Source organism: Sus scrofa, chromosome 7, assembly GCF_000003025.6.
Source record: "Sus scrofa isolate TJ Tabasco breed Duroc chromosome 7, Sscrofa11.1, whole genome shotgun sequence".
Classification (NCBI taxonomy): Eukaryota; Metazoa; Chordata; class Mammalia; order Artiodactyla; family Suidae; genus Sus; species Sus scrofa.
This window is the reverse complement of record NC_010449.5, coordinates 30652525-30668659: the sequence shown is the minus strand read 5'-3', so window position 1 is coordinate 30668659 and position 16135 is coordinate 30652525. Positions and strand designations below refer to the sequence as shown.

At 40.9% G+C, this 16135-nt stretch overlaps 1 protein-coding gene across 1 annotated transcript in view; it reads left to right on the top strand.

Annotated features, from left to right (window-relative positions):
- C7H6orf106 (chromosome 7 open reading frame, human C6orf106) overlaps window positions 1545-16135 on the top strand; it is a 105372-nt gene continuing 90781 nt past the window's right edge. Inside the window, 2 exon segments of the mRNA NM_001243026.1 lie at window positions 1545-1755; window positions 1758-1860. Of these exon segments, the coding sequence (NP_001229955.1) occupies window positions 1704-1755; window positions 1758-1860 (155 nt within the window). The 5' untranslated portion in view covers window positions 1545-1703.

The window sequence follows — 16135 nt, the reverse complement described above, 5'->3', positions numbered from 1 at the left end:
ACTAGCAGAAGGAGAATTTGATTCACAAATGGGTGTGACCCCAGAACCTAGGCTTTTAAAGCCATAGTTTTAGTTTCATCTGGTAGTGGGAAAGAAGGAGGTAGAATGTTTTCCTTTTCCCAAATCTCAAAGCACCCAGGATACTACTGGTCACTTATTCTAGTTGTCTGCTTGTTGAAATTATGTTAAACACATTATATTAGGACTGAGAAATGGGTTCTAGTTTTGCTGCTCTGCATTTTTGAACAAGATATAGAAACCTTCTGGATGTTCTTTTCCATATCTGTAAGACAGAACTACTTGAAGGCAGGCGACCTTTTTCTTTAAAATTTATTTTATTATTTTCATTTTTTCGTTATAGTTGGTTTACAGTGTTTTGTCCATTTTCTACTGTACAGCAAAGAGACCATTTTAAAATTATCTCTTCCCTCTTTGGATGTAGCAGACTGCTGGTCAAATCAGGTGTTTAAAAGCTCATGCTGAAAGAGGAATGAAAGGGGGTAGACAAGATAGTCTGTGTTTCCTTTCTCATTTTTTGAGCTTAACAAGGGGCCCTGACCAGGCAGGTGTACTATATGTTCACTGACACTTTGCTCTCTACAACTGAACAAGGCATGTCAAATTCTTGTGACTTAATTTTTTTTTGCTTTTCAGGATCACACATGCAGCATAGGAAGTTCCCAGGCTAGGGGTGGAATTAGAGATGCAGCTGCTGGCCTGCACCACAGCTCATGCAACGCTAGATCCTTAATCCACTGAGCAGGGCCAGGGACGGACCGCTCATCCTCATGGGATACTAGTTGGATTCCTTACCGCTGGAACTCCTTGTGACTTAACTTTTAAGAGAGAGTTGGCCCTGATGGAGCCGGTAGAAGATTATGCACAATGTTCACCTGGACCTGTGATTGACGTTTGTATCCAGGCCTCCTTTTCTTTCTGGAGACTACCGTTGCATACATAACAGAAACAGCATGGGTAAACTAGCAATCATCCCCGGGGGTGGCCAGGAACCAAGGACTTATGGCATCTTCCTTCTGGGAAAGCCGCTCTAGAAACTTAGGCAAACAAGTCTTTCGGCTGGGAGGGATGGGTTCTCTGTGCACTTCAGTACTTGACCTTGCCCTGGTCTCCGTTTCTCATTTCCTCACGCGCAAAATGCTGGAGTTGTAGACGAAGATGCCTGAGCTTTTCCCCCAACCGCTGGGTTTAACTCCTCCCCTTGAGGGTTGAGGCGGGGCGAGAAAAATGTCAGGTCCTCAGTCACCTCCCCGCGTCGCCTGGCCAACCCTTTCCTCCTTCCCACCGCCCGCCCCCTCGCTCCACCGCGGTGAGGTCACGCGGGGGACGTCACGGGGTTGTGACGCCACTGAGGGGCAGGCCTTCTGGAAAGGAAGGGGCGGGGCCTAAGCCGGCGACGCTTGCGCAGTGGGCGCGACGCGGGAGGAGGCGGAGGTGGTGGAGAAGCGAGAGGCGGCGGCGGCGGAGGCGGCGGCGCTGGGGGGGGTGGGAGGGGGGGGAGCGCGCGAGCGAGTGAGTGGCTGAGTGAGTTTACCCCTATGAGGCGGTGAGAGGCCCGGGGCCTACCTCAGAGGAGCGGGGTCGCGGCGCCAGCTAGCAGCGGGCCCCCTCCTGGTCCCCGGGCCCGGCGGCGCGGCGGCGGTTCGCTTGTGAGGAGGCGGGGAAGTGAGTGTCCGGCCCCAGCCATGGAGGGCATGGACGTGGACCTGGACCCCGAGCTGATGCAGAAGTTCAGCTGCTGGGCACCACCGACAAGGACGTGCTCATCTCCGAGTTCCAGCGGTTGCTCGGTTTCCAGCTCAACCCGGCCGGCTGCGCCTTCTTCCTGGACATGACCAACTGGTGAGCCGGCCCCGCCGCGCGAGTCCTAGCAGCGGCCTCGGGGCCCCGAGGGGAAGGGAAGGGACACCCGAGCTCGGCAGCAGGGCGGGCCGGGCGGGCACTGAGGGGCACCCTCTTCCGGGGGCGGGGAGGGCGTGTGGGGAGTCCTATGGGCCTGCGAGAATTCGGGGACTGAGCAGGGCTAGAGGGGGACATACGAGGAGAGTTGGGGGCTATGGAGGGCAGGAGAGGCGGAAGGGAGACGGGAGAGTGTGTGTGTGGGGAGGGGTTTCCTGAGGTTCTTCGGAGCATTAGCAGCCGATGAACGTTGGAAGAGGGGCAGAGACTTGAGTATCGAGGCGTGGGGTAAATCTGGGAGGAAGAGGGCTGTGCTGTTGGCTAAGAGTAAAAAGCACACAAAACCTAAAGATAGGGAGTGGAAAAAAGCTTGGGGTGTGGACTTAGGGGCTGAGGAGGACAGGGATGAGGGGAAACTCCGGGAGAGAATTAGGTGCTGTGGAAGAACCTGGGCACGGGTGAGACTTGGAGTTAGGATTTGATAAGAATAGATCGTGTGTGTGTGTCCACTGGAGGACAGATAGGGAAAAGGGAAGAACTTCATGGGGCAGGACAGGTGAATACGGCTTAAAAAAAAAAAAAAAAAAGACTTTCCAAAGAGTTGTGCCAGGATAGAGTGGGATCTACTAGTGGAGAAATGGAGCGCTAGACCCGGAGCAGGGTCTGGGAAAAAACTTAGGAAAGTGAAGGAGAGTTTATCTTGGGGGAGGGAACTTTCTGAGGGGATTGGAGCCCTGGGCTCCAGAATGCGGGGAAAGGAGAGGGGCTTGTCCAGAGGGTCTTAAGGGGAAGACAGCTGGGTTTTTAAATGTTTGGGAAGATGGAGAACTTAGGCTGGAAACCAAGTATTTTTGGCTTGGAGACTTCTTGTAGAAGACTGAATTGGGACAGAAGACCATGATAACTTAGACTAAAGAAGTGTTTACTGGCTTTGGATGGTAGCACTTGCTATTTTTCAAGTAAGGCTTCCCTTTGTGTACCGAGGAGGAGTTGTTGAATTCATTCAGAGTGCGTGATAAAGTGGAGAATATTAACTTCCTTTGAAAGTATTTCAGGTGAAACAACTCATCTTTCTTTGGTCAGAAAGCCATGAGATAAGTGCCCTTTGCTCTCTGTGTTGGGCATTCTGTCCCTGGCATGTGGAATCTTGTTTCTCTTGGCATCACTTATATAGCCAGTTTCACCTTTATTCCCTGTCCACTGCTTCAGGCAGTGTCAGAAAAGGAGGTCCCGTGAGCCTGGTCTTTATCCCATTCCTGGTCGAGCCCTGTCCTAAATGATGCGCATCTTACTAATGGGAGCCTTGTGGCTGTGATGGCTCCAAAGGTGATGTGTGAATTTTTTTCTGTGCAGCATCATTGATAGGTCCTGTTCTGTCTTTAAAGTTGATTGTTATAGTAAGAGTAGGATTGAGTTTCTAGATGTTTAGAAAACTCTTTGAATGTAGGAGGTAGTCTTTATAATTAAAGAAGCATTTGTGATCCCCTCTTTTATCTTTTATGTCTGGAATGATCTCAGATAGGTACTACAGCCTACAGTAGTTTTCTGAACACGAGCCTGTGTTTAATAAAGAGTGACAGAGGTTATTGAAAACACTGGAAAGAGACATTACGCTGGTGAAATTTAGAAGTAAAGCAATGTGTTGAGGAGGCATGTACCCGTGCCTGCCTGTTTCCCACTCTTGGTTTTTTTTCTTCCTTGTTTACACTAGTTTAGCATAGGAAACTTGGCGTATTGCTGCTGCCAGTTTAGTAGGGGAGGATCAGTATTTCTCCCCGCCTTTTTGAGTTGTACCATTTAAATCCTGCTTTAATAAGTTTTTAGTTTTTTAGAGTCAGTATTTATCAGTACAATTATTATGGCTACAGAACCAGTGTAATGAATTTTATATGCTTGAGGTGTGTGTGTTTAACATCTAAGATTGTTTTTAAGTGTTGTGAAAGGTGAGGCCCAGTGTGGATAAGAAAAAAAATTATGGTTGCCTTATAAAAATTTTATTTGAATTGTATATAAAAATTATTAAGCTTAGTGACATGGAGTAGCATGTGTTCTGATGAAATGTTATCTCTGTAGAAAACAAGGTGAAATATATTTCTGAGCAGAGCAGTGAACCATTGAAAAATGTATTCTGGTTTTAAAGCAGTTAGAAGTCAGTAATTTCTTAGGGATCCAGGCAATTAAGTGATAGCTGCTTTAAGCCAAATTACCTTATTTTTGGACTGTGGAAGTCATGTTTTTAGTTTTCTTTAATTATAAAATGAAAAATTTGTGAATTGAAGGAAGTAAGGCTTGATATTTTTTTCTTTCTAATGAAAACAGCTCTGTAATCCATGATTGTATTTTTTTTTTTTAATTTTTTTTGTCTTTTTTGTCTTTTGTTGTTGTTGTTGCTATTTCTTGGTCCGCTCCCGCGGCATATGGAGGTTCCCAGGCCAGGGGTTGAATCGGAGCTGTAGCCACCGGCCTACGCCAGAGCCACAGCAACGCGGGATCCGAGCCACATCTGCGACCTACACTACAGCTCACGGCAACGCCGGATCGTTAACCCACTGAGCAAGGGCAGGGACCTAACCTGCAACCTCATGGTTCCTCATGGTTCCTAGTCGGATTTGTTAACCACTGCGCCACGACGGGAACTCCCCATGATTGTATTTTGATTCCTATGTTGATCTGGCTAAATTTATCTTATTAGATTTTTGTTTTAAACAAATATTCATCATAATTAATGAAATTGAGTTAAAGTAAAATGCATGCACATTTGGTCAGAATATATGTGTGCTAAATAAATAGAGCCTAGAAATGTATTGTTTTTAAATGTCGTTTAATGTCTGGCTTTTTAAGCTGTTGAGATAGTCCCAATACAGACTGGCAAAATAATTCACAAATTGCTGTGGTTAACCTGTTGAATTTGAGATGATTAACCTTCCTGAGACTTCACAAAGAGTCCGCTTTTGGATTGTAATAAATAACCACCATTCTCTTATCTAGTGACTGTTAAAAAAATGTGGTAAAGTAAAAATGATTATTTTAAAATGAAGGCCATGAATCTTCTTCTTTTTTTTTTTTTTTTTTTTTTTTTGTCTTTTTGCCATTTCTTGGGCCACTCCTGTGGCATATGGAGGTTCCCAGGTAGGGGTCCAATCGGAGCTGTAGCCACTGGCCTACACCAGAGCCACAGCAACGTGGGATCCGAGCCGCGTCTGACCTACACCACAGCTCACAACGGCTGACACCACAGCTCACGGCAACGCCGGTCGTTAACCCACTGAGCAAGGGCAGGGACCGAACCCGCAACCTCATGGTTCCTAGTCGGATTCGTTAACCACTGTGCCACGACGGGAACTCCCATGAATCTTCTAAAATGAAACCCAAGTCAGAAAGACTATGCCTTTGTTTTCAAAAGTAAGAATTTATTTTCTTTTGTTGGTAACAAACAACTTTTTAAGAAACTTTTGGAAATTGACTAAATTCAATGTTTCTGCCTACCTACCTGCTAAACATAGATTTTTTTTTTTTAAGTGGTAGGTTGGATGTGCACTGTGTAAATATTTCTATTTGTTTAATTTAGAACCCAGTATTGTTTCAGTGTAAGCATTTTTTTGTACTGTTTATACCTGAGCTGGCAGCTCTGCTGCTGGAGATTGGTGGAATTGCCTGTTAATTAAAGGTAGTCAATTTCAGTTGCTGAGTACATAAAGTGAATAAATGGTGTGCTGAAAGAACCCGATATCTGAAGCCAAAGTGAAATGACTTGTAGATTGGTATAACTTACCTATTGGTGGAATGTCTTGCAGAAACACTATTGAGCTGTGAGTAGAGAACTTGGAATTCTAAAGCTGGAAGCTGATTTAAGATTATCTAGTTAATTTCAGTTTTTCCTGCAAAATTGCATATAACCCTTCCAAGATAGCTTATTCTTGCATCCCTGAGGGGAGATGTGCATGATACCTTCTCAGTAGTGTTTAGTTACCTTTTTAGTTAGAATTATGTCAAAACTAAATCTTTCTTATTGTAATTTAAGCTTTTTTCATTTGCTTGATAGAGAATATCTAGTAAACAGTTTCCTTAAGTCAGAAAGCTTCTGTTAATACAAGTTATTAAAAATTTTCAACCATATATAAGTTAAACATATTACATTTAATGGTTTCTCATCCTTTAATGTGGTCTGATAGATTTATAATTTTTGCCGGGGAAACCAACAGAATTGAGAGGAAGGCTTAATTGTGGCGAAATACACATAACATAAAATTTCCCATTTTAAAATCAATTTCAAGTGTACAGTTCAGTGTTACATAAGATTTTATATACATTTGTGGCCCTCAAAGCCATTTGTATCTTATATTTTCAAAGTGAGTTATTCTTTAGCATTTATGACAAGAGGTAACTAACACTTCTAGATCTTTAGAGGACGTTAATGTAGGAGTTATTTCTCATTATAAGTATATCATCTTTGACCAGCGTTTAGACAGTCTTGGCTATTCCTCTTCCTCCTACTCATTAGGCTAGTGCTTTGCAGTTTTGGTGTTGCAACATCCTAGGTTGCCTCCAGGTATATTCAGGAAGCAGAGTGTATTTTTTGGAACACTACACGCACCCGTCATGGACGAACAGATGTTTTCTAGAAAAATAACTCAGGAAAAGCATTTGTGTAAAATAATGTCCTGTTGATTTTCTCAGCATTGTCAGAGGTACCCTTCTGGATGAAATGAAGGCATAACCACTCTTCAGTGAAGTGAACTCAGAATCCATTGATCTGTTGTGAAAATCAGTTGTACCTCTTGTCTGATCTCACAGTGCCTCCCCTGCCTGATCTTAATCCATTTCTCATTCACCTGTGTGCTAAATGAGTTTCTGATCCACTCTGTTTATATGTATGATCTAGGAAAAGTCCCTTTGTGACAGATATTAATACTGGTTTCCTTTAAAAATGTGTGCCAAGCAGCAGTTTTAGAAAGAGAGTAGGAAGAGTTGCATAACAGTGATAGAGTGTTGTGCACGCTGTTGCGTTTAAGAAGGTTGGTAGTTCTTGCTTTGACAGTCTTCTTTCCCACTTTTTTGGTGTTTTTGTTTGTTTTTATTTTTTGACTGACACACAGGTTTGGACTCTGGGTATAATATAAAATACTTTACAAATAGAGCATCCAGATTCACTTTAATTTTAAAAAGAACACAGTGAAAAGCACATTGTTGTCCTGTAGGAAATCTTTTTACTGTTTTATCACTGTGGTACTTGCATTTCTGATCCTATATCAAGTCAGAACTAATCTCCATTATAGCTAGGGTGGGTGGAGGTGTTTCTTTCCCACCTCTTGTCTTCTCTCCCTCCACTAAGTTTGCCTAGCTCCTAACAGCAAAAACTCAACCACACAGTATTTAAACAAGTGTATTTTGGGTAGACCTCTGGCAGATAGTGTAATGCAAGAGCAGAAGACAGCCTCTTATCATAGTTTGCCCTCTAATAGGAAAGGAACCCACCTGAAACTATGAGAGAAAAAATTTTTGGATAATAGGGAAGAAACATTAGTATGTTAATGCTGAATTAACTTAGTAAAATTTCAGAACAGGTAGAAAAGGACTTAAAGAGAAGTAGTGATTGACAAATATTGTGCGCTTGGTATGGCAGGTTGCTTTTTTAGAAGGCTTGAAATGATTGGGGTTCTGAATTGATGGAAAAGTAGAGTAACGTAGATCGAGGATATTTCCTGAGTGAAATTAGGAAGGAGCTAGTGGAGCAGAGCTGACTGGAAGATTGATGTGGCAGGAATGTGGTTAATGGGATCAAAAGTGACAAGAGATGGAACTAATTTTTATTTTTGCTTTGAAATATTACTGATTTTTTAAAAATTGTGAAGCTGACATAACCTGCATTTAGTGTATTCACAATGTTTTACAACTACTACCTCTACCAAAACATTGTCATTGCTCCAGGAGGAAACCCTGCACCCATCAAGAAGTTGCTCCCCATACCCTTCTCTCCCCAGACCCTGGCAACCACCAGTGTGAACTCTTTCTCTATGGTTATACCTGTTCTGCGTATTTCATATAAATGGAATCAAAATATTTTTTCTTTTGTTACCGGCTTCTTTCAAGCTTCATCTGTGTTGTATAGCATGTATCAGTACGTCATTCCTTTTAATGACTGTGTGACATTCCAGTGTATATTATACAAGTTTGTCTGTTCGTTTGTAGGTGGACTTTTGAGCCATTTCCACCTTTCAGCTATTGAAAATAGTGCTGTTATGAACATGTATTTAGGGTACTTGTTTGAGTACCTGTTTTTCAGTTCATTTGTTTTTTATATACCTAGCATTTGACTTGCTGGTAATTCTATGTTTAACTTTTTGAGGAGCCATCAACCTGCTTCCACAGTGGCTAAATCATTTGTATTCCCTTAGCAATATATGACGGTTTGTTCCAGTTTTTCTACAAGCTTTCCAACACTTGAATTTTCCTTTTTTAACTTATAGTGGGTATGAAGTCATGCCTTACTGTGAGATTGATTTGTATTTTTCTAATTACTAATGAATGTCTTTTCATATGTTTCTTGGCCATTTGTGTATCTTTGGAGAAATGACTGTTCAGGTCCTTTGCTGGTTTTTTAACTGGATTGTTTGTCTTTTTGTTGTGCTGTGACCCAGTCCACTGCATTGACAATGCCAGATCCTTAACCCACTGAGCCATGCGGGAGCTCCCTCAGTTCTAATATTTAGGTCACTCATCCATTTTGGGATGATTTTTGCATAAGGTTGAGGTAGGAGTCTGTGTTTAATCTATAGAGCTTAATTTTGTTACTATTATATGATACAGTACATTGACTCTGCCTTAAATATATCCTTTACTGGTATTAATATATATACCTTACTTTCTTCAGCTGTTACTAAAAATTGGGCCAGAAAATGTGCAAGGTTTTCTGATGGGAGAACAAACTTATGCATGTTCTCTGGCATCTGAAACTAAGTGTATGTTCAAAAGGTCAATCCCCACTCTCCTACTCCCAATCCTTCAGCTTTTCTTTCTGACTTTTCCATGTTCTGTCAATAGCTCCAGTGATCTTCCAGACATAAGACTCAAACTGAGCTATTTACAGTGCCCTCTCTTTCCTGGATACCCCAGGTCATTTGCCAGGCCCATCATTTCCATTCTGCAGTGCACCTCCCAACTGTATTTTTTCCATTCCCTGTGCCATCACCTTAGTTTATAGATTATGTTACCACTTTAACAGGGTAAGTAACATAGGAATAGTCTCCAAATTGGTTTTTTTCATCAGGCTGTTTTCCTTCTAGTTTGTTTTGTGGACATTCCACCACTAGGTCAAGCTTTCTGAATCACAGCTTTGATCAGGGCCCTTCTTTTCTCAGAAACCTTTGTGCCTTGTGGTCCAGATAAAGAGCAGAGAGCTTTAGCTTCAGCTTGACAATTCCTCCAAAGATTGATCCAGTATCTGCCCCATTCAAGCTGGCTGACTGCTCATTTCCCACACATGCTTTTGCTTTCCCAATTTTTAATTTTTTTCCTCTACTTAGAATGCTGTCCTTTCCTCTCTTTATACCTCATGAAATCCTATTTTTTTTAATTTGTTTTTTTTTTTTTAATTGGGACCCTAATTCTTTGTAGTACTGTCTTCTCTGAACTCCACTCTTAACTTTTTAATAACATTTATCATGTATGGTAACACACTCTGGAGAGGAAGGTGTCCTGTTGTAGTCTTTGTTTCTTCCTAAGCATCTGACACAATGCTTTGTACATAGTATGTGCCTAGTATTTGTTGAGGTAATGCATGAATGTAAATGGGACTAAAGATTTCATTTTTATGGAAGTCTTAAAAGTCTAAGTCTAGTGCTGTTAGAAGAAACAAGTTCTATAAACTAAGCTTCTTTTCAGGCTTTTTTTTTTTTCTTTTTTTTTTTTTTATGTCTTTTTAGGCCCCCACCTGTGGCATACGGAAGTTCCCAGGCTAGGGATGGAATCAGAGCTGTAGCTGCTGGCCTATGCCACAGCCACAGCAATGCGTCTGTGACATACACTACAACTCACGGCAACGCCCAGATCCTTAACCCACTGAGCTAAGCCAGGGATTGAACCTGCATCCTTGTAGATACTAGTTGGCTTCATTACCACTGCACCCCCATGGGAACTCCCATGTCTTTTTTGTTTGTAGGTTTAATTTGAGAATTGAGATTTAAATGTTGCACATAGTTCTATTCATGACATGAAAGCAAATTAAAATTTGTACCAATAAGAATATTATATCTAGGAATTCTTTTGTGGCCTAGTGATTAAGGATCTGGTGTTGTCACTGCTGTGGCTCGGGTTCGATAACTTCTGCATACTTCAGGTGAGGTCAGAAAAAAAAAAAAAAAAGGAATATATCTGAAAGTAATTTGAGCCCTCTGCAGATTGGCCGCTTGTACTAAATATCAGTTTATGAGAGTATTTATTCACAAAAATTAAGTGATATTTATTTAATTATTTAGATGTGAATGGAGAAAAATATTTTATAAACTCTCTAAAGTTCTCCTGGATTTTTGTCAGTGTGTCTTGTTGAGGAAAACTTTAAAAAATAACATAAGCACACAGGAGTTCAGATAGTTTAGAAGGGTCTAAGCAGGCATTGAAACGGAAATGCCTAAAGATACCAGGTAGGGGACATGAACAATTGAAGTATGTGTCAGCTGGAAAGCACTTGCCTTTTAAAGAGGATGTCTGATAACTTGCCTTAAGTCAGATGTTGCCACGCTGGAATGGGGGCCCAATGTTCTTAGATTTTTTTTCCTTTTTTTTTTTTAAAGAGAAGCCAGAAATTCAGATTTATATGGGAAATTTCCTGATTTTCAAATGTCGGCAACTATTTCAGATATTTTAAAAATACTGCATGGGCCAAATAAAGCCCATCTGTAGGTGGGATGTGGTCCTTGGACTGCTAATTTGCAACCTTTGGCTGAAAGTGAAAAGCAAAAATCTCCTCTCCTTTCTAGATAGTATTTCTTCTGTACCTTTTAGAAAAATTTATTTTATTTTATTTATTTATTTTTTCGTCTTTTCCTAGGGCTGCACCTGCGGCATATGGAGGTTCCCAGGCTAGGGGTTGAATTGGAGCTGTAGCCGCCAGCCTACATCAGAGCCACAGCAACTCGGGATCCGAGCTGAGTCTGCGACTTACACCACAGCTCATGGCAACGCCGGATCCTCAACCCACTGAGCAAGGCCAGGGATCGAACCCGAACCTCATGGTTCCTAGTCGGATTCGTTAACTGCTGAGCCACGACAGGAACTCCTGGAACTCCTAGAAAATTTTTATGTCTACAGAGTTTTGTACATATGCACACATATATGTAGGTAATTGTTTATGTGTGTATATGTGTATATAGATATATAAAAATTAAGTGGATGTAAAAATTTTAGTAGTATTGCTATTTGAATAATTGTTTTTCCTATCCAGAGTCGTGGGTACCATAACTCATGTACCTCCTTTGCTTCAGTGGGAACTGGATTAGTTGTCAAGGTACTTGGATAGGCTAATCAAATAGATATGGTTGGGTTTTTTGTTTTGTTTTTTGTTTTTCCTTTTTTGGCCACACCCACAGCATATGGAAGTTTCTGGGCCAAGGACTGAATCCGAGCGGGAAGCTGTGACCTATGCCACAGTTGCAGTAACCCTCAGTTCTTAACCCACTGTACTGGGCTGGAGATTGAACTAGCACCTCCACAGAGGCAAGCCAGATCATTATTAACCTACTGCACCACAGTGGGGATGCCAGTATGTTTGTAAGATTGACAGTGCAGCGGTGAAACTAATATAGTATAAATCAACTGTACTTCAATTAAAACTAAACACACGTAACAACCCCCCAAAAAACACCATGCAGTGGTGAATTTGATCTCCTCAAATACAGCAGCATTCTTTCACTGGTTTAAGTAACAAACTCTCATCCCGTAATTACATATAACTATTAAAACTAGTAGTGAGCTTATCTGAATTTACTTATGAGGTATTGTCAGAGAACATATTTTATAAGTTGAACTTTTTAGGAACCCAAAACATGAGACTGAAACTCACTGAAGAGGTTTAACCCTTATTAAATCACCTTGTACAGATGACACTAATACATTTTTCACTTGTTGGAAAGGTTTGATTTTGTAAGTGATTTTCTAATGATTTGCCAAAGTTAACATATGTCTTAGGGTGTGTAGCAGCTTATTTCAAATATGGAACTCTGCCTCACTGAATTTACTATGTATTGGGTTTTAAAAGACTCACTTTTAAAAATGAACAAGAGTTCCTGTCGTGGCGCGCAGTGGTTGACGAATCTGACTAGGAACCATGAGGTTGCGGGTTCAGTCCCTGCCCTTGCTCAGTGGGTTGGTGATCCGGCGTTGCCGTGAGCTGTGGTGTGGGTTGCAGATGTGGCTCGGATCCCGTGTTGCTGTGGCTCTGGTGTAGGCCGGTGGCTACAGCTCCGATTGGACCCCTAGCCTGGGAACCTCCATATGCTGCGGGAGCGGCCCAAGAAATAGCAAAAAGACAAAAAATAAATAAATAAATAAAATAAAATAAAATAAAAATGAACAGTTTTGGGAGTTCCTGTCATGGCTCAGCGGAAATGAATCTGGCTGGGAACCATGAGGTTGCAGGTTTGATCCTTGGCCTCACTCAGTGGGTTAGGGATCTGTCATTGCTGTGAGCTGTGGTGTAGGTTGCAGACGCGGCTCAGATCTGGTGTTGCTGTGGCTGTGGTGTAGGCCAGTGGCTACAGCTCTGATTCGACCCCTTAGCCTGGGAACTTCCATGAGCTGAGGGCTTGGCTCTTAAAAAAAAAAAAAAGAAAGTTCAGTTTTCTTAAAATGTTTGAGCCTCGGGCCTGTAAAGTGTTTCCAGGAGTTTGAACTTGAAGTATTGTGCTTGAAGTCAGTAATTCATAGCCTATTTGGAGCAACAACCTACTAATGATTGATTGAATGACAAACATGATGTGCTTCTAAAATGCCTTTTGGTCAGCATTTATTTTCTAAAGAAAATTTTGCTTTTTAATTAAAAAAGATAACTTTGATAACACACTTTGAGGAGTGGAAATCATTAGCTGAGGGGTAGGCTTTGCATACGGCTGTAACTGGGAACTACTACTGCTTTGAAAATATTTTAATAAAATAACAGTTATGACAAATAGTTTTATTATGACATAAATCTTATTGCACAAATAAAGTACTAAAAAGCAAAAAGGAAAAAATAAGACATACGAGACTCAGAAATAAACAATTTTAATCTTTTGATCTATATCCTAATACTGTGTCAGTATATGTGTGTGTATGTGTATACACTTGTATTTGCTTTACAAAAATGGAGTATTTACTGTATTCCGGGTATTGTTTTAAATGATTAAGTGTATTATTATTTTTTAAAATCTCTATTTGTTTATTTTGGCTGTGCCTGTAGCATATAGAAGTTCCTGGGTCAGGGACCAAACCCATGCCACAGCAGTGACCCAAGCTGCTGAAGTGACAATGCCATATCCTTAGCCTACTGTGCTAAGAGAACTCCTTAAGTGATCGAGTTTATAATTTATGTTCACAATAATTCTAGGAAATACATACTGTTATCCTCACTTTACAGAAAAGGAATAGAGGCTCAGTGAGGTTAAGTAACTTACCTAAAGTTATGTGGGTAATAAACGGTAGAAATAGAATTCAAATGTAAGCAGCCTGTGCTTCTTATTGCTATGTTTTACACACGATATGGTTTTCTAGGATTGCTGTAACAAATTACTACAAACTGGGTGGCTTAAAACAGATGTCTTCTCTTACAGTTCTGGAGGCTAGACGTCTGAATTCAGGGCATTGGCAGGGCCACATTCCCTCTGAAAGTTCTTAGGGAAGAATCCTTCTTTATTCTTCTCATGGCTCCCAGCTTCTCTCTGTCTCTCTTTCTTTCTTTCTCTCATTCTCTCTTTCTTTTTTTTGCTTTTTAGGGCTGCACTTGGCAGCATATGGAGATTCCCAGGCTAGGAGTCTAATTGGAGCTATAGCTGCAGGCCTGCACCACAGCCACAGCAACATCAGATCCAAGCCTTGTCTGCAGCCTACGCCACAGTTCACGGCAATGCCTGATGGTTAACCCACTGAGCAAGGCCAGGGATGGAATCCGAAACCTCATGGTTCCTAGTCGGATTTGTTTCTGCTGCGCCACAATAGAAACTCCAGCTCCCAGAATTTCTTTGTGTTCCTTGGCATGGGGTTGCATCACTCAGGTTGCTGTCTCCGTAGTCACATGACTTCTGTGTGTGTGTTTTTGTCTGTCTCCATCTCCAGATCTCCCCCTACTTAGAATGATACCAGCCAGTTGGATTTAGGGCCTAACCTAATCTAGTATGACATCATTTTAACTAATTATGTTTGCAAAGACTCTCTTTCCAAATAAGATCATGGTTCTGAGGTTCTGGGTAGACATGAATTCAGGGGGATACTCTTCAAACAGTATACACACTATCTGTAATCTGTTTTAATTTAAAATTCTCTTATGACTATTTCTCTATTCTCTTTTCTCTTTTTGCCACTCCTCGGCATATGGAATCCCCAAGCCAGGGATCATGTCTGAGCCACAGTTGCAACCTAGGCCAGAGCTGTCACAGTGCTGGATCCTTCACCCATTTGTCCCAGTGGACCCAAGATACTGCCGATCTGTTGCGCCAGAGCAGGAACTCCTCTATTTCTCTATTCTTAATAAATATGATTTTACACTTCTATTTTAAAGGCTTCACAGTATTCCTTTACATGGATGTAGAATAAATTAATTGCTTTTTGCTGAATATCAAGGTTTTCAATTTTTTGTCAGTACGAAGTGAGTATTGAATATCCTTGTCACTAAATCTTTGCTTGCATCCTTAATTATAATTTCCTTAGAATTTATTCATAGAATTAGGTTGCTGGGCTAAAGATGAATATGGTTTTAATGCTCTTAATACTTAATTGCCAAATTTTCTCCCTCATAAAAGCCAGACTAATTTCTATTTCTGCTACAACTGTATGAGTGAATATTTCTTTAATGCTTCATCAATGAACCTTATTATAATAAATTTTTTTTAACTTTGGTAGGTAAAAAAATGTGATCTTGTTTTAATTTGCATTTTATGATTTCTAGTGATTACTTTTCTTCTTCTTCTTCTTTTTTTTTTTTTTTTGTCTTTTTGTCTTTTTAGGGCCGCACCTGTGGCATATGGAGGTTACCAGGCTAGGGGTCTAATCAGAGCTGTAGCCACTGGCCTACGCCAGAGCCACAGCAACGCCAGATCTGAGCCGGGTCTGTGACCCCTCACCACAGCTCACAGCAATGCCAAATCCTTAACCCACTGAGCGAGGTCGGATTCTTTTCTGCTGCGCCATGATGGGAACTCCTTTAATGATTACTTTTGTGTGCCAAATCTCTGATATATCTTTAATGAATTGACTGAATGTGACCTTTATCCATTTTTTTTTTTTCAATAGGAAAGTTTGCCTTTTGGACAATAGAACTATTTTTTCCCACTGATTATAAACATAATAATATTGAATATAAAAAAAACAAGCAGGAGTTCCTGTAGTGGCTCAGCAGGTTGAAAACTCAACAAAGTGCAGGTTTGATCCCTGGCCTTGCCCAGTGGGTTAAGGATCCGGTGGTGCCGCAAACTGCAGTGTAGGTCACAGATATGGCTTGGGTCTGGTATCACCATGGCTGTGGGTAGGCTGGCAGCTTCAGCTCTGATTAGACCCCCTAGCCCTGGAACTTCCGTATGCTACAGGTATGGCCGTAAAAAGAAAACGAAAAAAAAAAACAAAAAAAAAAACACCAACAATAGCAAATTCAGAAATGTCAAAGGAAGACAACACAGGCGCTTGTAATGCTACTCAAAGCTAATCACTGCTGTCAGTTTGTGTTTATACATGTGCATATATAGATCCTCATATGTATATTATATATTTTAAGTTAAAATGCAGTTATATAGTACTTAATGCTTTATAGCCTGCTTAATGCTTATCACTAAACATTAAGGATATTTTTCCATGTCTGTTTTTCATGGCTGTTAATATTCTATTTCTTGAGTGTTCTCTAACTTAAACAGCCTTTTATTATTTGTTTTTCACTATTATAAATATCTGTTAACTTGCCTAATTATTTCCTCCTTTCTTCCTTAATTTTCAAAAAGATTGTGGTGTATAACCCATATATTTACTTAGGACAAATTCTTAG